The 23,779-nt window shown below is 44.3% G+C and overlaps 1 protein-coding gene across 1 annotated transcript in view; it reads right to left on the bottom strand.

The window, feature by feature from the left end:
• LOC122402879 (fibrillin-2-like) overlaps positions 1-23,779 on the bottom strand; it is a 67,537-nt gene that overhangs the window by 28,597 nt on the left and 15,161 nt on the right. Inside the window, exons 3-15 of the mRNA XM_043406037.1 lie at positions 18,489-18,813; positions 18,222-18,373; positions 17,941-18,072; positions 15,955-16,077; positions 13,499-13,756; positions 12,716-12,976; positions 7,917-12,647; positions 7,610-7,723; positions 7,047-7,152; positions 6,606-6,795; positions 6,249-6,438; positions 4,851-4,965; positions 3,055-3,191 (exon numbers count right to left, since the gene is read on the bottom strand). Coding sequence (XP_043261972.1) covers positions 3,055-3,191; positions 4,851-4,965; positions 6,249-6,438; positions 6,606-6,795; positions 7,047-7,152; positions 7,610-7,723; positions 7,917-12,647; positions 12,716-12,976; positions 13,499-13,756; positions 15,955-16,077; positions 17,941-18,072; positions 18,222-18,373; positions 18,489-18,813 — 6,834 coding nt within the window. The remainder of the gene's footprint in view (positions 1-3,054; positions 3,192-4,850; positions 4,966-6,248; positions 6,439-6,605; positions 6,796-7,046; positions 7,153-7,609; positions 7,724-7,916; positions 12,648-12,715; positions 12,977-13,498; positions 13,757-15,954; positions 16,078-17,940; positions 18,073-18,221; positions 18,374-18,488; positions 18,814-23,779) is intronic.

Genomic DNA, 23,779 nt, shown 5'->3' with positions numbered 1-23,779 from the left:
TTGTTTGTTTTCGAGGAAACGTTCCGTTGCACCGACGCATGGACGGCCTGCACCGTTAACCTGTACCCGTTGCACTTTTCGCAAGAGTTGCGAGTTTCTCGACCGTACAACTTCCTCCGGGGAACGATTTTCCGAGTACAAGCAACGACACGAGATAAAACGGAATTAACGGTACGAATCTGAGCGTTTCTTCCCTGCAAAGCGGAACGTTTTACGGCTGTTCGGGCCGCAAGATGGCCGACTTCGAACACGCGTCGACCAAACGGAATCGTATATGGCTTTCAAATAGCTTCCGGTGTCGCGGGAAAACTTATGGGCTCGTTCTTCTTTTTTTCAGTCAAGAAATCTGTGGTCACGTTCGAGCTTCCTTCGAACAAAAGTAATTGCAATTGAAAATATTTTTTCCAGAATGATTTGAAATTTTTCATAAGTCTAATAATAATATTAATTCTCGCGATGAATATCAAGTCACATTTTACTTGTTACAGGTTGTGCGGTAAATGTAATTACACCTTTGGCCGCTTCCTTTCGAACGCGCCAAGTGCCGTTTAAGCGTTATTCCTCAAACTGTCTTCCGGGTAATTTTTTCCCGAGGTAGAGGCGCATCCTTTCAAGCGCGGTGCTTCGCTTGCAATCGCGAACAGCAAGCGGAAGTTTGCTGGTGACAGGATCGAGCAAAAATTCCGTCGTCATCGACGACTCGAATATCGCGAAGAAATGAACTAAGCGAGCAGAAACGCTGCCCTTTGTCGACAATGGCACAATGGCTCTTTGTGGTCTCCCAAACCACTCACAATTTACGAGCGACCCTCCACCGTGAAATAAATATCCCGCGAGATTATGACACGATCGTTCATTAACCCCTTGACATACAATTCAATTTAATTTTGTTTATTGATATTGTTGATCCAGATTTGTATTAAAAAATTACTTTCCCAAGCTAGGTTTGCCACGGTCTAGGAAAGCTAAATCTCTAATATATTCCAAGATATTGCGCGCAAAACCGATAGAATCTCGAATTACAGGGCTCGCGTGATCCATGGTAAATACTAGAACGCTGACATTAATAATAGAGACGTTGCATTGAACGATCAGGGTGGAGAGTTATGGGACACGTTCTTTGCACCCTGGAAACGAGTTACTCATCGAAGGAAAAAATGGAAAAACAAAGGAACCACGTGAGAAAGCCTGTTCGCGGGATGATATGTGATCGCGTATCGTGATTCTTTCTACGCGAACGCTTCGGGGGCAACAAGGCTATTATCTCGCGGTTAAACAGCGCGATCGTAAATCATGCACAAGCGAGATCAAGTAATACCGCTAAATAACGTTTCTATTCGAGCTGCGGTCGCGGCCCATTCATTCTCCTGCGCATTACGCGATATTGTGCCAGTTCTGGTATGCGTACTCTTTCCCTGAAACTTCGATGATCTATCGACTCCGTAAATCCTAGACCAACGTCTTCGCCCTTACGCAGTGTTTGGAACTCCAAACATCTTATATCGTACGACGCGTCATTTATTTTTAATGCACATAATTTGATCATCTGACGACTGTGTATCTATTACCTATATTGCACGTGTCCTCTTTCCGTTCCCATACTTCTCTGGCATTTTCTTCGTACAGAGTCGCAAACTCTCTCGAAAATTCCAGGTCTCTGTCGAATTATTTGACAAGCACGCCGGATATAGTATGGATAGTGTAACCGCCCATGAAACGTTCTCCAGACAAGAGTAGTATCGATTTGTACGGTATCGGATATCCTCCTTACGTTGCCTTTGGGATCTTCTATTATCCTTCCAATATGATTGTCCGTATTGGTCGTCGTACAAATCTAGATTTACCAGAGCCTCGACGATCGAGCTCTAAATAAACTTGATTCACAAAGGCGTCGGAAAAAGAATCGTACATTTAGCCCACGATAGACCGTAATTCCTTTTTATTCGTACCACGAATAAAATTCACGCCGCGTGCTGAAATTAAATTTGAAAAATCAGAGCCCGATAAGACAATCGCGGCGTTGGATATTCGAGCATTGTTCGGGAAAATATATAAGAGAAACGGGGCGCGACCGACGGAGAAACAAATAGAGAATGGGAATAGGGACCAATGAAATAATGTTTCTATGGTGTAAAAAAACTTTTTTATCGATAGTTCGATGGCCTCGCCGGGAAACCGGAGGAGAAAAATAGAGTCGGAGGTAACCCGAAGTGCTGTGTATTTATGTGACATTGCTAGCGAAAACCGTAGCAGCTCTACTGGAGAACGGTTTCCTGTTGAGTGTTATTACGTGCTCGTAGAAAGCAACGGTGAAACAATGACGATTCGATAAATTTAATGGCCTCGGGTTGGATAGATTCGAAGTTGGATTCAGATGATGTTTTAAAAACATTGTTTTCCACTCTCCGCCGTATCGTGCTGTAAAAATAGTCCCAGAAACTCGGAGGAAAATTGGTATCAGTTATTAACCTTTTCTGCTGTGTTTTATCACTTTCGATAAAATTTGCTTCTAGCTAAATAAACTTTATTTCGAGAAATGAATAAAGTTCAAAAATTTCAAAAATATCAAAGTTAAAATTTGATGTTGTATTATTCTCGAGTATATAGGTAAATTAGGTATTTCTTTCAGCAACACTTCCGTTTTGTGTCGAAGCACACATCCAGTGTTTACTTCCTTCTATGACGATCAATACGCATTCTGTCCATAATAATTCAATCGGAAATTGACGCAGTACGTACACACGCAGCATAATTATGTTGTCGAAACGAAAACGCGTTATCGAAATCAGAATAATATTTGCAGCAAGTTCAACCGTCAAATATCAATATTAGGCGTTTCGCGTTGCATCAGTGGATTCATAGAGTAAACAGATTTGGTTATTTATTCTTTATGGAAGTTTGGTCTTTAATGTACTATGATTAACTCACTGTATATTAATTACTCAAGACTCGACTGTATAAAATAAAGAACTTGGACGAGAAAATGTAAACGTTAAAGGGTCGATACGATCACGATGGGCGAGGGGTACCATAAAATTAGCTCCGAACACTCACCTCGGACCCGAATCACAATCCTGCAAGTGCTGGTGTAATTGGACACGGGCGACCAGGCCGTAAAGGTGACAACCGTTGTACCGGCAGGTAAATCCGCCTGTAATTGCTTGGCCCAAGACGGCGAGGCGTCCACGTATCTGTACGTACACATAAAAAAATAAAAATGAGTCGTTGATCGATCTCAAGAAAGATTGAATCCAACTTGTCACAAACGTAGATATCCAATCTCGAGGACTGATCGACGAGCCATTAGCATGTAAATCCACGCCGCCTTTACGATCCAGCTAGTGATCGACGTCTCTAACGCGTTGCGATCCAGACGATTTCTGTATCAGGCTGAATGCCTGTACCGAGTGTCGGTCGGTCGAATAAATAGAGACGCGAGCACAAATACCGGGGCAAAGACGTGTATACACCCTTGGAAGGAACCCTCTAAGCTCGTTTGGAATTCCCATTGTGCTGCGCAGCAGGCTTGCGAGTAGTCCAGGTTGCGACGGAAGATAAACCAATTCCATTGTGGGAACGTATTGCGCGCCAGAGATCCGCAAAAAGAAATTAATTTCGTTGCTTTTGTCGACGTACGGGGATTTTCACGGTAAAAGGGTAAACGTACTATGACGGCGAGATAAATGTTTTAATTAGTTTCAGTCAGGTTGCTCGACGACGGAGACCCCCGGGGCGTGAAATAATCGTCTCGTTTTCCGTTTTTCGATTTTTCCTCCCGTCTTGTTCGATTATTCGTAAATTAACAATTGCAATGCTATATGCCGAGATTGTAAAATTTAATCATCCTTCGACCGACGAGATCGATGTTACGCTTAACTTTATTCCTAATTCAACCCCTTAAAATTGTATCAGAGGGTTGTAGATAGAATACCAACGAAGGCCTTCAGAGCAATCTCCTGAATTTTGTAGGAACCAAGCACAAGCCTGCTGTTTGCAGCGTATAGGTGCACCGAATGTACCATTTTGTACTATCATACTTCCCGCTTTTGATTTCGTGATTTCATTTAACAACCCTTTATCGATAATGGAAATGTGTCTTTAAGAGCAAGATGAAACGTAACTTTATTTGAGAAAACTAATGGTTCCTTTTAGGAAGAAGCACGTGTACAAAGTAGCCTATATTTTAATTCACCGAAAATAAATTTCACGTAGAAAATACATCCATAAAGTCGGTACAATGAAAACGTTGAAAAAATATTTTTACAGATATCTCAAGCGTTAAACGTGGTAGTCGACAGACAACGCGTGAAATAATATGTCGTACAGAAAATAAAGTATACTTTGACAGTACATAAAATGAAACACAATGGCCCTTGTGCCGTTATATTTTTCAAAAGGAAACTGAAAAAAAATGAAAAAAATACTACCGAAACAACGCGTGTACCACAAGTGGTTAAATTCTGTTTAAAATAAAAATATTTTACCTTCTGCATTGCTCTTTGAAACATTCCTTCGCCGGACAAAATTTTCATTCGTACGAGACTATTATTAAACAGCACTTGACTAGCTTTTTACGAAAAGGGTTAACCAACCCAATAGTCTAAAGTCTGATAGAACGTTTCCTTGAATAAAATTACACGTCGTCTTGCTGATATGACCATACACTCGCTTCGTCGTCGAATTTGACTTGCAACGAAAGTAAAGGTTGTTTCTGATACGCGATACAAACTCAATTGTGTTAAATCGATCCCCAATTGCGAAACATCGAGGGTTCATTATATTGAAACCGAATTACCTTTGACGACGCATTAATCATCGCGATAAGATTGATACTGTATGGGAATAAATACCTCCACCAGTTCATGTTGGACTTAGGCTGTGGAAATGTGACGCGTATCGTGTTCTGCCTTGCGGGTAGCTCCACGTCCATGTCTCGGGGACACCTCACGAACGGTCGTGGCATGTCTGAAGCAACAAAGCCTGTTATTAAACATGCGGTTTTCCGTGAAATGTCGGTCGGAATTATAGCTCTGTAGCCAGTATGAGAAGGGACGCTGAAGTAACACCGACGACATACATATATCCTTACGTCATGCTGAAATTATCACGTTCCACGGAACTGTCTCCGTGCTCGTAATCAAATTATCGACTACTCGCTAAATTGCTGTAGGGCTCAATTACCGCGGCGTTCTATTTCGCGTCTTCCCTGTAACTGTCCTGTTACACCGAGCTAGCTAACTGAATGCACGTTCTTACGAGGATCGTTCGATAAGTCCTTACAAAAAGATACAAAACAATGATAAATGTAGTCATAAAATTTGTAAAAAAAGCTTCGTTAAAACGCAATATTAGATTAACAAGGGAAAGCAAGCACACGCGTCGGTCAAGAGCAAAAATTTCGTTGTTGGACCGAAACCACCGAGCGGCTATTGCGGAAAAGAGGAATAGGGCGCTGAGCGGGGGGAAAAAGAATGCAAAACGGCTGAAGACAGCAGAAGGGAGACCGAGAAATGAAATGTAAAAAACGAAAACGCGTCCCTGCAAGCTCGTTAAGGCGTGGCGTTAACGTATGGCGTCGTTAGCAACCGGCCTTTACGCCGGAACTTCCTATTATTAAATGCTGTTTAAGAACGGCCGCGTGACTAATTAAATACGCCGGAGGATTTTCGTTGGTAAATAACTGCCGCAGACGGCGATTTTTCTTCTCGATCATTCGCAAAAACCACCAAAGTAGCTGGCTACTAGGTTCTCCGTTCGAAACGAGCTTTGAAAATGTCAAGATTTTTAGTACGGAAGTAACATCTCCGTCGATAAACACTTCAATAGTCTCTACGGTCATTTAATTAAAATAGTTCTTACCTCGATGCATTCATCCGATAGCCACTGTTCCTAGGTAAAATGAATCGTAATGGTTCTTAAATATTTAACATAAATTTGTAATAGATACGTAGAAAGTAAATAATAATAAAAATATTCTTGCAACGAAACGTCAGATTCTAATAATCCGATTTAATTCAAAACACTCCCGCGGGATTATAGTACCGTGAGTTTGAAATTGAATATTTCCATAACCGTATTACAGTTTAATTTTACCGTAGCCATCGCCAAACCGTTATTAGAACCACAAACAATAGAGATTAATTTAACGAGTTTTCAATAGCGTGAGTCTTCGTCGTAAAGTTCTCGGACCTGGTTTAATGTAGTTCTAAGAGATTAGTGCCTGTAAAAAGATTGGAGAAAGGGCTTACCCGAGTGGTAACGGGAATCGGTCACGATCGATTCTTGAATGCAAGAAGGTTTCTTTCCGTTCCATCGATCACCAGCCATGCAATACCTCGTGTGCGGTCCTTCCAACCTGAAACCCCTTCGACATCGTATGTGACATCCGGTTCCAACCGGATAATCCACCGCCCCCGAAGAATGACCAACGCATCTGATCTGGAACAATAAAAATTGTCAACGGGTTAATAAAAAATTAAACACCTTTTCGTGTAACACCTTCGTCGAAGAAAGTGGAGTTGTTAAATGAGAAGAGTTTGTAGCGAGTGATAAATTGTTATATAATAAATAATTAAGCGCATTTCGCGCAAGAAATTGTCACACACTTCAGCGTGCAGCGGCGGTTCCATGGCACGACATCTCAATTCCGGTGAAACGCAAGTCCTCTCGTCGGAAGCCAACACCAAGTCGCTACTGCAGCTACAGTAGTAACTTCCGGCCGTGTTAACGCATTCACCGTTGCATCCCCCGTTACGGTTCAAGCACTCGTTTATATCTTGGCAATGGCTTCTGTTCCTAGCGAACAAAACCACGAAAGTTTACGAAAATTTTAACACATCGTTTAATTTGCAATTTAATTGGAAATAAATTTAAGAATATTTTTAAATATATACCATGTATTATTTATTATTTGTGTATCTCATATTTTTAAGACGCTGTATGACCGAAATATAGATAAAGGAAAAAGCATATATCGATTCACTCTGAATATCTAAATTCCCAGAAACCTTTAATTGCATAGAGGCGAATTTAATTAATTTCATTACCTTTGATTCGTGACAAAGCCAGCGCGACAAGCACACGCATAGGATCCTATTGTATTGATGCAATCTTGCTCGCATCCGCCGTTGTTCCACTCACATTCATTTATATCTAATTACAGAGGGAAGATCACGTTTACTTACAAGTACCACGGTGTCATAAAGTAATAAAACTACTTTAGATCTAAATAGTAACTAAGCGATTTCCAAGGCATCGCTGTATTCGTGAAACGAACTTTTTCTATGCTACAACCTCCTGATTCGGTTATCTGATGATTGAAAAGTGTTGGAACGCAATCGATCCATCTTATTCGGCCAAAATCACGTTAGGTAACTATGCATCGTCGTTTGACGGCGCTTATAAGCGCATCGACATGCTTGCCCGTGCAATCATCTCCGTGCGATCTAAATCCCTACGAGCATGTGCATCTATAGAAGCAGAGCGTGTTGGTACACACCCTTACGCAAAGCGCGTTTTCGACGCATTCGTCGTTATCTGATCACGGTAAGCTAGACTTAATTGATACGTATAGTTAATCTATCGTTATGAGAAGATATTTTGCACGAACCTACACAATCGTCGCCGTCCAATCGATATCCAGCGCCGCACCCGCAACGAAAGCTGCCGTATGTGTTGATGCATTCGTTTCTCTTGCACGGACCACTCGCGCATTCGTCCACATCTGAAAGCGACCAATCATCGTTCCCCTGAATTTCTGAATCGGACCAATATGTATGAATACGAACTCTAACTATTCTAATTCAGTGCACGAAATTTCTGTAAGACCTCTATGATTTTTAATAATCGTGCTTGTGGTTTTATCTTGTCTCAAGTCCTGCCAATAATATTGCACGTTGCACGTAAATGTTACTCACCGACACACGTAGAATTCTGCATCTCGAAGCCGCCGTTGCAGCCGCACTCGAAGGACCCGACAGTATTCAAGCAGACGTGATCGCAGCCGTGTTGACCATCGCACTCGTCGACGTCCCTGCACTTGGAGCGATCAGTCTCGTCGTATCGAAAGCCTTCTCTACAACTGCAAACGGCCAGACCGTTTTTCTCAGCGCAGATTTGCTCGCAGCCACCGTTGTTGCTTGCACAGGGATCTACTTGGTGGCAAGAATCGTTCCTGAACACGTATCCCGCGGGACAGTTGCACCGATAGGAGCCCAGCTCGTTGATGCACGCGTGCGAGCAGCCACCGTTGTTGCTCTGGCATTCGTCCACGTCCTCGCAGGACTTGAGGTCCTCCTTCAAACGATAACCCTTCGGGCACTGGCACCAATAGCTACCTTGGACGTTGACACAGGCGTCGGAGCAGCCACCATTTTCCATTTGACACTCGTCGACGTCCAGACAGGTCTTGGAATCGGCGCCAAGGTGAAATCCGCTCGTACAACGACAGACGAAGCTGCCTTTCAAGTTGACGCAGGCGTCCGAGCAGCCACCGTTCTCCGTCGAACACTCGTCCACGTCGACGCACGTCTTTCCGTTCTCGTCCAAACGCAGACCATCCGGACAAGTGCATGTCACGCCTCCAGCGACGTTCGAGCAACCGTGGGAGCAATCGCCGTTGTTCACCTTGCACTCGTCGACGTCCAGGCAGCTTCGCGAGTCGTTGGCCAAAACATGACCGTCCGGACAGCCGCATTTCCACGAGCCAGGCGTGTTGACGCACTCGTGAAGACACTCCGCCACGCCTGTCCTGCACTCGTCCACGTCCACGCAGGTTCTCTCGTCCCTCGACAGCTCGTATCCATCGGGACAGGAACAAAAATGGCTACCGATCGTGTTCGTGCACCGATGGGAGCAGTCGCCGTTCCTGTCGAGGCACTCGTCGATGTCCGGACAGCTGGACTTGTCGGAGTGCAAATAGTGGCCCTCGCGACAGGTACACGCGTAGCTCCCCAGGAGGTTCGAGCAGTCGTGGCTGCAATTGTGTTGGCTGCTCAGACACTCGTTCACGTCGATGCAGTTCTTCCTGTCGTCCGGCAACAGCACGTAGCCCGCGGGACACTCGCAATAATAAGAACCGTTCGTGTTCTTGCAGACGTGCGAGCAGCCCAGCTCGACGTCGTTCTCGAATTCTTCGCACTCGTTCACGTCCTCGCAGGTCTTCTGATCCTGCCTCAATCTGAATCCGAGCGGACAGGAGCAGCGAGTCTTGTCCTCTTCGCGGTGACAGTGATGGGAACAGTTCCCGTTGTTCAGTTTGCAATCGTCGATCAATCTGCAAGTCTTGTTGTTGTTCTCGAGAACGTATTCCGGCGGGCAGGAGCAACGAAACGATCCCACGAGGTTCAGACAGTCGTTCGAACAGCCTCCGTTTTTGTTCTTGCACTCGTCCACGTCGTCGCAGACAGCGGGCTCGACGTCGTTCGTCTTGAAACCGTCGTTACAGGTACACTCGAATCCGCCTGGAAGGTTCACGCACTTGTGCGTGCAATTGTCCTTCAGTTCCAAGCACTCGTCAACGTCCACGCACGTGGCGTTGTCCTTCTCGGATAATCGGAATCCGGATGGACACTCGCAGCCAACGAACCCGCCCTTAAACGCGCAGATGTCCGAACAGCCGCCGTTGTCGACCAAACACTTGTTCTCGTGGATGCAGAGAAATTTATCGCCGGAGAGGATCATCCCCGGCGGACACGAGCAGAACGTGTCGCCTCCTTCGTAATTGCAATCGTGGGAACAGCCACCGTTGTCCAGGAGACACTCGTTCCGCTGCACGCAGACGGTTCCGTTCTCGGACAGAATCATTTCCAGCGGACAGGCGCAAGATACTGTGCCGTCGACGTAGCTGCAGAAATGGGAGCAGCCGCCGTTCTCCGTGTAACACTTATTCTCCTCGACGCACGTGGCGTTGTCATCCTCCAGCAGCATCCCGGGCGGACAGAAACAGGACACCGTGCCATTCTCGTAATGGCACAGGTGGGAGCAGCCGCCGTTGTCGATCAGACATTCGTCGATCTCCACGCACGTTTTCCCATCGTCCTCGAGGAGCTTGTAATTGTCCGGACAGGCGCACTCCATGCCACCTTCGATGTTCGCGCAAAGGTGAGAGCAACCCCCGTTGTCCTCGACGCACTCGTTCACGTCCTCGCAGGTCCTTCGATCACCGGCCAGTCGATATCCCGTCGGACATCGACACTCGTAGCTGCCCTCGGTGTTGACGCACGAATGGGAGCAGGCGTTCGTTACCTCGTTGCTCGCCTCCTCGCACTCGTTCCTGTCCTCGCAAGTTTCCTTGCCGCTGGACAGAATATATCCCGCGGGGCACTCGCATCTGTAACCCTCGGGGATGTTCGTGCACGTGTGGCTGCAGTTGTTCGATCGTTCGCAACCGTTCGCAGCGACGCAGGTCCTGTTGTCCTTCTCCAGGATGAAATTTTCCGGACAGGAGCAATTATAACCGCCATCGAAATTTTTACACTCGTGAGAACACCCGTGGATGTCCTTGGCGCACTCGTCGACGTCCTCGCAGGACCGTTCGTCCTCTTTAAGCCGGAAGCCCGGCGGACACTCGCAGCGATAAGAACCGTTGGTGTTCGTGCAATCGTGACTGCACGAACGAAGATCGTCGCTACACCCGTCCACGTCTTCGCAAGTGGTCTCATCGTCCTGCAGTTGGAATCCTTCGGGACACCCGCAACGAGTCTCGCCTTCGTCCTGCTCGTGCACGTGGGAACAGTTTCGCTCGCTGATCGTTCGACAGTTCCTCGAATCCTCGAGCTTCCATCCGGCCGGGCAACCGCAGTCGTAACCGCCGACAGTATTCACGCATAAGTGAGAACAATCGTGCGAAAGATCCTGGCATTCGTCGATGTCCTTGCAAGCTCGGTCGTCCTTCGAGAATACGTGTCCCGCGGGACACGAGCAATCGTAACTTCCCTCCGTGTTTATGCAACCGTGGATACAATCGTGGCGATCTTCGGCGCACTCGTCGATGTCTATGCAACTTTTATCGTCCTCCGCGAGAACGTATCCTGTATCGCACTCGCAACCGTACGATCCTTCTTTGTTCTTGCAAGAGAAACTGCAGTTGTCGAGGTTTTCCATACACTCGTCGATGTCCACGCATGTTGCACCGTCATGGCCGAGTCTGTAGCCCAAAGGACACTCGCACTTGTGTCGAGAACCATCCACGGAGCAAACGTGGGTGCAGGAGGCGTTCGAGCAAGGATCGTCGACGATACAGGTGACTCCATCGTCGGTTAAGATCCAACCGGAAGGACACGAGCAACGATACGATCCATGGACGTTGTCGCAGAGGTGAGAACAGTCGTGGGCTCCTGTCGAGCACTCGTCCATGTCCTGACACTGGCCCTTCTCGTCCTGTCGAAGTCCCGCGGGGCACGCGGTGTCCTCGCACGTCAACCCATCCTGCAGAAGGTTCAAGTCTTCCGGACAACCGCACTTGTAGCTTCCTGGCGTGTTGATGCAGTCGTGGGAGCAATCGTGCTCGTCCTCGAGACACTCGTCGTAATCCTGGCAAGTTCTCCCGTCGTCCTTCAGGACGTAACCGTTGGGACAGCTACACTTGTAGGTGTCGCGATCCTTCAGGCAAACGTGGCTGCAATTGGCTTGGCTGCACACGTCGATCGCGATGCACAGCCTTTTGTCGCCCGCCACGGACATCCCAAAGGGACACGCGCATTCGTACGATCCTATCGTGTTCCTGCACTCGTGAGAGCACCGATGCGTTCCTTCCAGGCACTCGTTCGCGTCCTGACAAGTCTTGGTGTCGTTCCCCAAAACGAAACCTGCGGGACAAACGCAACGGTAGCCTCCTTCCTCGTTCACGCACTCGTGGGAGCATTCGTGGGCGTTTGCGAGACACTCGTCGATGTCCTTGCAGCTACGACCGTCTTCGGAGAGCGCGTGTCCTTCGCGACACGAGCAGCTGTAGCTTCCAGGAGTGTTCGAGCAGACGTAAGAACACCCGTGTTCGCTGCCAGAACACTCGTCGACGTCCGAGCATGTTTTCTTGTCGTCGTTCAGGACGAACCCGGATCGACAGACGCACGAGTAGCTCCCGTGAACGTTCGAGCACTCGTGTTCGCAGCCGTGAACGTTCCCCGCGCACTCGTCGATGTCCGTGCAATTGAATTTGTCGCGACTCGACGTTTCCAAACCGTCCGGACAGACGCACGAGAAGCTGCCCTCGAAATTTATGCAGGAATGGGAACACAAGCTCAGAGCACACTCGTCGATGTCCGAGCAGGTAGCACCGTCGTCTAGAATCTGATACCCTGCAGGACAATCGCAAATCGGACCGTCGTTCGTCTCCTGACACGCGTCAGAGCAAGGTGGCGTCAACGTCTCGCACGTTTTCGATCGACGTTCGTCGCAACTGACATTATCCTCTTTCAAGCTAAATCCAAACGGACAGGTGCAACCGTAGGAGCCTTCCGTGTTCTCGCAGCCGTGGGAGCAAGGCGGGGGTGTTTTCCTGCACTCGTCGACGTCGTTGCAAGACACGCCATCGTCGTGGAGCTCGTACCCGGACCGACACAAGCAGTAATAACCACCAGGCTCGTTCACGCACTCGTGTTGGCAACCGTGGGGCTCGCCCTCGTCCCCTTCGACGCACTCGTCCACGTCTGAAACATACAAATAGTTTTTTACGCCGAGAGTATTAAAAAATTGATTAAACAGTGATTATACGTACCAATGCAATCGCCATATTTGTTCTTCTTGAAGCCCTCTTCGCACTTCCCGAATTCCACAACTTCCGTCACACCTTCTCCATCGTAGTCGTCGTCGTCGTCGTCGTCGTCGTCGTCGTCGTCTTCTTCGGCGTCGTAATCCTCGTCCTGGAGGACTTTCGTCAACTTCTGTGGCTTGCTCACGCATTTGTACGAACCGACGGTATTTTCGCAATTGGTGTTGTTCGCGCAAATCTGTGACGCGTTCTCGCATTCATTCACATCTAATAACACAGCGTACCGCGAGATTTAGTTACGCGTAACAAAACACGCAAACAATTCCGTAAATAAAATTTACTTTCGATCAGGAATGTCAATTATTGCGATGATTTAACGCGAGCTATATGATTAACCGAGATTATTTTACAGTCTGATATACATAGAATAAATAGATATGGACAGATGCTTAGATTCGTTTCGCATTACGTTTCCAATAAAATACAATTTAACCTATATTGCCCATATTTTCCATACATTTCGTATTACCTCGTTACGTGAAACGTATGAGCGCCACGTGTTGCCGTATTCCTTTCTCGCTACATCACCAAATGCAGATAAAATTGTGCGGAAAGGTACACAGAGTTTTGAAGCGCGACAGTTGTTTGTAACGCGTAAATAAAAATGTTCGATTTATTTTTCTTTGGCGTTGGAAAAAAAAATTTCCAACGCACGTATTGTCCCTTACAAAAGAGAAAGCAACGTTTAGAAAAAGTGGATTAAATTCGACAGTTTGTTTTTTTTTTTACCTTGGCATGTCTTCCAATCGTTCGTCAGATAAAAACCGTCTGGACAAAGGCAGAAAGCGCTTCCAGGAGTGTTCAAACAAACGTGAGAGCATCCTCCGTTATTCGTAGCGCATTCGTCGATATCTTCGCAGGTGTGATTATCCGAGGCCAATTTGTGACCAGCTATGTCGGAGCAGCTACACTCGTAGCTACCTTCAAGATTGATACAAGTACCTTGGCACGGGCCGTGGCCATTATTCAGGAGGCACTCGTTAACGTCTGAACGGGAACAACCAAACAACCTTATAAATTGCTTTCGGAATTGGACGAGGAAAGCTCGCGAGCACGTACACGTTAGTTTAATTCTTCGAATACCGTTGATAATCGATTTGTAGAATACCATTTGGTCATAGAACTTTAGATACCTGTATACAGGGTGTTTGGCCACCTCTGGGAAACATTTTAATGGGAGATTCCAGAGGCCAAAATAAGACGACGCTTCGTTAAAAAGGTATTAAAAAATTAAATTAAAAAAATTTCAAATCATTCTGGAAAAAATATTTTTAGTTGCGGGGGTCAATTGCAATCATTTTTGGTCATTAGACATATCCCCGAAATCCTACGCACTTTCTAGAAAAAAATTCGGGAAGATGAAATTTTTCAGCGAAAAAAAAATTTTCCAAATCGTTCTAAAAAAATTATTTTCGGTTGCAGGGGTCGATTAGAATCATTTTTAGTCAATAGACATACCCCCGAAATTTTACCCGTTTTCTAGGAAAAAATTCGAGAAGTTGTGAAATTTTTCAGCGAAAAAAAAATTTTCCAAATCGTTCTAAAAAAATTATTTTCGGTTGCAGGGGTCGATTATAATCATTTTTGGTCATTACACATGTCCACGAAATCCTACCCATTTTCGAGAAAAAAATTCCTAATCGAAAATGTAATTTATGTTGTCCGAAAAGTTCAAGCGAATCTTAAAAATGTCATAACTTCTGAACGGATTGAAGGATTCTAATTTTCAAAAATGCAAACTACGCGTATTTTAGTGGAGAATATGTACGAATCGCAAAAATATTCGAAAAGTTGTTCCTTGACCCTGTAAAGTTAGAAAACCCCCATAAAAATGGTTCAATTTTCAAACTGCCATCATTCCTACAATAGTGAATATATTTCAATGAAACTTTTTTCTGAAGTAGAGCTCATGGGTACCTATAAAAAAGTATTAGACAACTTTTCTGTAGAGCATCAAACAAATGTATTAAAAATGAAAAACGAATTTTTAAGAAAAATCGACAGGGGGTAGGTAGGTAGGTGCCTCATTTTTCCGGCGAAAAAAAATTCTTTGAAATCGATTTGAAAAAATTATTTTCGGTTGAAGGGGTCAATTACAATTACTTTTGGTGAATAGACACACCATCGAAATCCTACCCACTTTTGAGAAAAAAATTTAGCAAGTGCTAAAATTTTTAGGCGAAATTGAAAAATTTCAAATCGTTCTAAAAAAATTATTTTTGGTTGCAGGGTTAAGTTACTAATATTTTTGGTCAATAGACATACCCCCGAAATCCTGCTCATTTTCGAAAAAAAAAAAAAAATTCAGTACAGACGGAACTTTAAACGTTAATAACTTTTTAACGAATCAACAAATTGGTGTTCTTAATTTTCGTCTTATTTTGTCCTCTAGAATTTCCCATTAAAATTTTTCACAGGGGTGGCCGAACACCCTGTATATGTCTGAGACAGGCGTTTGAAATGAAATCAAAGTAGTCGAACACACGATTTCTCCGACATGTAACCACACGCTCGCTCCTTCGACACTGCGCCATTTTGGTTCGCGGAAAGTGTACTCGGCGCAAAAAAAAATAAAATCAAACGATTTGATTTAATCGTAAAGGCTGCTTGATTTACTTTTATCTCAAAGCGGAGAGCTTTCGCGTAGACGGCGTTTTCGAACTTCAATAAAAATCACGAACGATTGTGGCTTAAAACAGAGAACGCAATATCGATAAAACGTGAACTCCGCGTACAAAGTGTTTCACTTAAAAGTATAAATCTTTGTATAACGTCTCTGCAAAAATCGCTTGCCTGACGAGTGAATTCCACGATTCAGCGTTTTCAAAGAGATTAATACGGAATGGTCGAAAGCGTTCCTTTTTATTCCGAATATTTTGACGTTGTGCTTTTTCAACGTCGAACATAATGGTTTGGAGTATATTGAGAGTTAAAAAAAAAGAGAATTAACTCTGTAAAAATAGAAATGTGCGGAGCAAAGTTCGAACTACTGTTACGCATGCGAGAAGAAGTAATTGAATTATTAAACGAGGATTGAAATATTAAAAAAACACATTCAACGGAAGAAATATAAAGGGAAGTTTCAGAGCAATTGACAAAGCTGTTTCATTCTCAACGAAATTGCAAATTCTATTGCAAAGATAAGTTTATATTTAATATAAAAATAGATAAATATCGCGACTCACCCTGACAGGACTTGTTGTCGGTACCCAATTGAAATCCCGAAAGACATTCGCAATGGAAAGTGCCAGGATCGTTGTGACATATTTCAGCGCAACCAGCTACACCTTCGGCACATTCATCTATGTCTGGGAAGAGGAATAACAAAACTGTTACCAAAATAATTATTTTTATCTAGTCTTTAGCGCGCCGGTGCAGTCTATACGCGCGAATTTCCTTCGTGTTATAACCAACCCAGACCGTAACCCAGCCTAACAATTTTCGACGGCGTGCTACGAACTCCAACTCCAACCCTTTTCAAGAATTTCGAGTGCATACATTCCGCAACAAGTGTCGCAACGGCGTAAACGCGACTTGACATCAACCTTTCACCGAGTTTTCCTCGCAAAACTAACAACGTTCTTCGCGAAACAGTCCGTCACTTGTTTTGATTCCATGAAATTACTGCATTCGCGTTGCCAAACGTCGCACAACGAAGCACAGAAATATCCTAGCGTCGAGAACATTTCTGACGTCGCTCTTGTCGCTAACCAATCCTTTCTGATACGCGAAAATATTTTCATTATATTTAATACATTTAAATTAACATAACACGTTCCATCTGATAAATCTCGATCGATATTAATATTTCCCCCCTGCTATATTCCTAGTACAACGCTTTACTTAATTGTTCCCTTCTTGAGTTTCCATCTAACTTGACCTATTTCCTTGCGTTATCTTGCTCGACTTATCTTAATTGTTTGTCTTTGAAACCATCCATCGGGTGGTCTTTTTCCGAGAACATTTTTCATTACTCCGGTACTGTCTTTGGCTAATATTTATTTTGGCTCCCAGCTATATTCATATATTATTTTACGTTGAGACACGTGTTCCTTTTGTACATGTACAGTTCCACTTTTAATCTACGTACGATTTCGAAGTACTCTGTACCTGAACTTTTTCGCTGTCGTTGCGTAAACGCACGATAATCACGCGTCATAGTTCGTCGCGACTCCGTTTTTATCCGGCAAGAATCTCGCGTAACCGCGACGCGGATATAAATTATAGGTTGCAGATTAGTGTCGCGACATGGATTCCGGTATGGGATCGAGAAAGCTTGTCTGCGAACCGGGGGCGTCGGCGGTTGCACTTGAAACACACTTCGTTTCCAGTTCGCGTTGCGGTCGTTTTCACGGAGATGCCGATTTCGATTAGCATACAATGGAACCGACACCTACATCCAGTTTCGAACGCGTCTACCTGTGCTACGAACATTCGAATCGCGTGCTGCCGATTCTCGAGTTGACTAATCGACGCCAAAGTAGGCCGTGATTTACAGCGAAGAGCAAAATCCACCACGTATTACGTAAATGCAACAATCGTAACTTTCGAACTAATCAATTTTCTATACCTGTTGTACCTTGTATAATAAATAATATTTCATAGCCGTCGAATCACCTTTGACACCAATCCGTGCGTTCGATTTAACAAAGTTTGACGAAACGAGATTTCACGATTTTCGAAATCCCTGTTCGGGAAGCTGTGCTCGTTTTTCTCACGCGTCGAATTACACGCTTCTGCAACTTCACATCCCGGGCCATTCGGATTTCGACGAAGTCGTAGGAAAGAAGCACGAGAGAAACCCGCGTGAAACGTAGATTTTCGGTACAGAGATTCGTAAGCTTCCCTTGTGTGACCTTATCCACCCACGCGACAAGCATAAACCGTGCTGTATCTCAATTTTAGATCACGGGGATTTAACAAATCCAACGATTTACTACATAGATTGTAAGTTACTAGCGACGAAAAGGAACAAAATTCGTTTGCTCTCTTCGATCGAAAATCGTAATTTACTTTCACATTGTTACTTCCAAATTAAACGATACATTCTTAATTTGGTATTTTGTTTCTAACCTTGTAAAAGAAAAATTATAATTTAATTAAATTATAAATGTCTATTTTCTTTATACAGTTAAATTGTTATTAAATGGTTTATTTTAAATGCACGTTACCTATGCAGGAATATCCTTTGACGCGAAATCCATGGAAGCAGGAGCACTCGATGCCCGTCTCGGTGTCTTCGCACTTATGCTCGCAGCCACCCCTGTCCAGACTGCAACGTTTCACGTTATCGAGTGTCGCTTCTGAAACAAAAGCCAACGAATGTTTCTCTTTGTAGATCGACGATCTTCCAAAACATTCCTCGATGTGAAACGAAAAAATAAGTGTGTGTTTTGGACGACAATTTTTTGAATATTCTATGGACGTAATGTTTCAATTTGTCGCTACTTGCCTTCCGTTTTTCTGCAACGCGGAAGAGCGCCTAACCAATTGCCATCGCTGCAGAACAGTCGATCTGCCATCGAGTCTTCGAAATAGAAACCCAACTTGCACTCGTAAACCGCAACGAGGTATCGATTGTAAGGTGGAAGTACGTTTTTTCTTCTGTAAAAATATGCAGAGAAATTTGTAATTACAGTCTAATAGGCTAATAGATTTAGGTTTCGAAATGCGCAATATGTTCCTGTCATTCGGCTGGTAGCCTCAGGGAGACACGAACCTGGCATATTTGGCAGGATTGGCGTTTTCCACTTTAGGGGCTTTCGCAAATCCTTTCTTGCCAGCTTTCATGAAGCAGCTCAGATCCAGCTTTGACATTATTGTTTCATTTAAGGCAACGACTGCTGACGCCGGGGGTGGTCCGGACGAGGACTTCTCAGCGATTTGCTTCCGCCTCTTCTCCTTCGCTTTCCTGCGTTTCTTCAGCTCCCCGATTCTCTTACGCGCCCTCAGCCGTTCTCTCGCCACTTTTTCCTCCAGCGGAGTCGTTGAAATTGGATCATCGCCGAGGTAAAGATCGTTGCGGAAGTGCTGGGATCTGTTGTCTGCATGGGAAACAAAATTGCGGTGAAAATTACAGAAATAATGCTACGAATAATCCAGTACAGACAGCAAAGACAATTTATTCTCGAGGCAGACTGTCGAATATAAAAACGTTTTGTCCACGCCGGAAATATATCGACGGATCATCCGCTCTTCTAATCCATTTCAACGGTAAACTCCTAATCTGATACGCGAGCTTTACAGTCGAATCCTGGAACGCTTTGACGGCTTAATAAACGAATAAATTCGCAGATCGCAGTTAGATCAGAGGAGAGCGGATTTACTCGTTCCGAGATAATATCGGTGAAAAATATTTTTGTTGGGCAACTATATACCGGAAAAAAAGATATTTATAGCGCCTAATAACAGATATTTACCGAATACATATTCCGCGGTCGTTTCTGAAGCCCAAGAACGAGTTCGAGCGAATCATATTTTCACAAAGGATTAATAGATTTCTCCGTCGAGATTACGCGGACCATAAATCACGATCAACGATCTTATTGTCCGATCGTTTGTCAGGTATTCAATGTCATTTGTCGATGGTCGTAAGAGATGCCTTGGGTTAACTTGCAATCGATACGTCGCTCTCGAGCAATGAAAATTGTCCCGAGTCCACTGATCTGATTCGCAACCACTTTTTACCCAAATACATATAGCCTCCGTCGTTGAAACTAGACGTTCGTCAATTCTTAATAGTTAGTTTTCTAAAATAAGGCAGTAAAAATAAACGTAAAGAAGAATTGCTGTTACGAGACTGGATCTTGACTGCGCAAAGGAACCATACTTCCTGTCTAGGGTTGGGCGCACAATGGACTAATGCGTCTGGTTTACTCCGAGGCACGTTGGTGCACGCTGTTGCAACAATCTGCTGCTGTCCGCAGGTATTTTACGCGGTGGCTTTTTTTTATTGCGGTGCCTTTAATTCACCGCTGAATGCGTTGATTTAGCAACGGTAACGAACGATCTAGAAGGCACACGAGCTAATCGACTCTGGATTCTGATAGAGCTAAAACGACGACAAAAGATTCGTTTCCGGTTGAATCATTGGTCAAAGCCACTGAATAAAATTATTACTTGCAACACGGTACGATCACGAAATTCTCGAACAACCCTCGCAAGTTCACGATACAAGTTGCTGATTCGCGAACCGTTAGCATGCAGTGGCAACATAAGGAAAATAGATTAACTAGCAAGATGATCAGGTCCCTGGACGATATTGCTGCAGTCGACTGTACCCTACGCACGATATACGATATCCGTTCGCTTATCTCGATCGCGGCAAATTCAAGGTATGCCGTGCCGTTGAATTTCGTGCCCCTGAAGCACGCTGAATGGGGAACAAGGGGCGACGCGTCCGGGAGGGCACGTTCCTTAACCGCTACTCGAGAAATTTCCGAACCACTCCAAGAACGTTCTGCAGTTCTCCACGGATCCGAGTTATTTCTGGGTTAAGCCATCAAATCGATCGAGAATGGACATTTCCTACGATCAGTTTCCAAATATATACAAAAGAATTTCGGAAATTTAATAATAAGAAGTACCTAGGATAATAAAACAAATATATTAATAAGTCTCCTAAATTCAATAATAGCAAAGTGATCTAAATCACGGATTTCCTTCAGGTTCGCTCGAATGAAATTCGAACCATATTTCGTTTTTATCTACGACGAATCCATCGCGAAATCCCTCGTAAAGCATAACGGTATCCGTAGTAATTTGATAACTCGTAAGAAGCTTGCACGACAGTAACACAGATCCGTGGCTTATCGAGCAAATAAATCACAAAGCTTTTACAGAAGTACGCTTACCCGTGATCCCATCTCCGCTTCAATGGTTTCTCCAAGAACTCCCATACCCCCCCACCGTCTCGCGTCTCCGCCAGTTCCTGTCCCCATATTTCCATAAGAGTATCACTTATTTGATTTACAATCGCCGATACGCTCCCTCCTCCCTTCCCCCCCGAAAATGTGTTCACCCTTGGACGCGATCGGAGTGCTCGTATGCGTTACGCCAATCGTCACGCGACCCTATCTAAAGTGCCACGACACTTTGAGATTCCCTCTGGGGACATTATCGGCCGCCCAAGGCATCTCCGTGAAAGTGGGCTCAATAAATACGTTACTGTTCGCAAATCTTTAGCGCGGTCTGTATCAAATTTTATCCTAGATTCCACTATACTTCGATCGGTGCTTTGTACCGACTGGTTAAACATTCCCCTACTTTAAAAACGAATATCAATGTTTTCGACCCTCCGCATTGGTATTTTGCGAACTTTTTGGCCTCGTTATTCGAAGGCTGCTTGATCCAAGTGTATCGAGGGCTTCTCTTAGATCTTCCTTGCCGAGATCTTGTATTATTATACACAGTGGCACGGTTTGCGCCGTATTTACTTTTACTCCGGCTAGGAGCGGAGTCGGAGCGTAAAATCAGTATCCTTTCGGCTCAATCACCGCCGTTTTGTCGGAATCGGGCATTCCGGAAAACGCACACAATGCCACGGACGTTGAAAGGTTCGTGGGAGGATTCTGTCGATGACGTTGCACGAAATCAGTACCCTCTTTGTCGCGCGACCTTTTCAAGCCACGGAGCTTCTTGAATCCGATGGAGTCATCGGTTCGCGATATTATCGGGGAACAGGGGCAGGGTTGGCGATGTAGTTTCAATTAGACACGAACACGAAGAACAGGAGAGGCGAAAATTGTAGGACTTTCTCGATTGCTTGCCTCCGGTTTGCCGGCGTAATATCGACTCGCAGACCCCGACACCCGACGACGAAGATTTAATAGTTGGCGTGGACAAAACTGAGAATTAAAATCTTCGCGTGGCCCGATCGGGCCGTTAATTTTACTTGGATCGCGGGGTTAATTGAGTTTTCGCGCGACGAACGACGTCGCCGACGCGACTTTAAAATGCAATCGAACATGGCGACGTGCAGCAATTAACCGAAGAATCGATACTCGACTATTTCCATAGTTTTGTCAGAACTGTGCTGGGCACTCGACGAGTCCTGGAAATTGTGTATTTTTATCATAGAAAATGTTATTTATGGAAGTTGTAGGGTTTATGAAAGTATATAATATGGTGAAAATCTCGTTAACGATTTTAGGTTCATAGAAGAGGAATTTGTGCTAGAGCTAATCATTTTTTTTCAGGTGTCGTCCATTCCGCTCTGCACAATATTTCAAGAGCGTTGCAACGTGAAACAAATTGGTACTTGAAAACAAGATCATATCGGGCATACGTTTTGTACGAACATTTTTCTTATTTCGGAGTGCGGAATCCATTCCTGCTGCACTTCCAACATGCAACGAGACACCCTATATGTATAACAAGAAAAATTACACCTTGGGGAGCCGTATACGATCAATAGGACCATATACATAAAGTAGAGTAACTAAAATAATTTCCATCGGAGGTTGAAACTGCGTTAAAATAAAATAAAAAAGTAAATAAATACGAAAGTTAGTAATTTCAGGTCGTCGAGTATCGGTAAAGTTGGAGAATTTAATGACGCTTCATAAAATACTAGCGGTATTAGCCACGCGAGAATAGCCAAGGTCAACGAAACCGGATGAAATTCCTGAACGCAGAGCAAATTCACCAAAGACGAAATAAAGGCAAGGGTGACGTCCCCTGGCCGGAGAAGAGGACGTCTTTCATCTTGGATGACGAACGGGAAAACGAAATCGTTTGGTATTCAGCGCGGGGATATTAATTTCCGTGAGAACGGATAGAAGAATCGCGGCCAGGAACGCGATTAAGGGAATTTTTATTCCAACTCCCTACGAAACGCCCCCCGTCCTCCATCTTCGCGTCGATTTTAAGGCCAGAAAAATGTGCGAGCACCTTATTTCTCGTTCAAAGTGGTCCAAAAAGAATTGAGTTGGTGTTATCGTAACAGAAATTAGATAAAAAAAGACGATTTCAATGCGCGCGAAACCGCCGGTAACGGTTAATTATTTGAGGGAGGGAGGCGGGGGATTTTGTAGTTATATTCGGTAACAATGGCCCGGACTGTTAACCGAGTTTCCAGCAACGGGCCATTAAAAGTGCGTTTCAAACGCGAGAGTGTTGAAAGTTCGAATTAAAATAAAATCGTGCCGGACGATTCATGCGCTGAGTGCACGCCTGATTTTCCGCTTTAATTCCCGCCCTACACGCCCCTCCTCCCACCATCCTCCAAAATTACACTCTGAAATTTACATCGCGCGACAGACTAACGATTTCTAACGTTTACCATTATCAAAGTGCATCTTACGACTGGTTTTATCTCGAATTTAGTAAGAAATAAACAACATTTGAGAGAGACTATATATATTTATTATGATTTCCTACGTCCATTCCGTAAGATAATATTTACTCCGCGGTGTCTGCCGTCGACAAATTATGAAACTGCCTTTTTAAACTATTTCAAACGTATAGAAAGTACGAAGAAGTCGTTTACGATGGAGTGGATAAGACGCTTTGTCCTTTAACAAAGGAAAGTTCTGCAAATCCCAGGATAAGCAGTAGTCTTGGACAATGTATTCCCGGAATTCCAGAAATTTGTAGACTCCGCCGAGATATAATGCAGGAAACAATTAGTCTGAACCAGACGAAAGCCTCCGGAAGAGAGAATGGAACGACTTCTTGAAAATTATGAGAGGAGAGGAGAGATTGTAAAGATGAACGAAACTTGCAAAGTTTGTAAACAGTATAATTGATTTTTCAGGAGTGTCGAGTTTAAGGTATGGCATGTTTCAAAAATAATTACAAAATTAAACAGACCTTGTTATTATTCTTACTCGTTGAACTCATCTCTGAAGAATTTAAACGATTGTCTGCATTTTATGAAATACACTCTAAATTGGCAAACTTTGTCAAAGAATAATATAATTTTGCTTTGTCTTACCGTTATCACCGGTTACACAATAAAGTCTAAAGTACTATTTATTTCGAGTGCAAAATGATGAAAGCTACGCGAGG

This window comes from Colletes gigas, unplaced genomic scaffold (genome assembly GCF_013123115.1).
Source record: "Colletes gigas isolate AHSC1104 unplaced genomic scaffold, ASM1312311v1 Colletes_gigas_Sc00041, whole genome shotgun sequence".
In the NCBI taxonomy this organism is placed as follows: Eukaryota; Metazoa; Arthropoda; class Insecta; order Hymenoptera; family Colletidae; genus Colletes; species Colletes gigas.
This window is presented reverse-complemented; position numbering and strand designations above follow the sequence as displayed.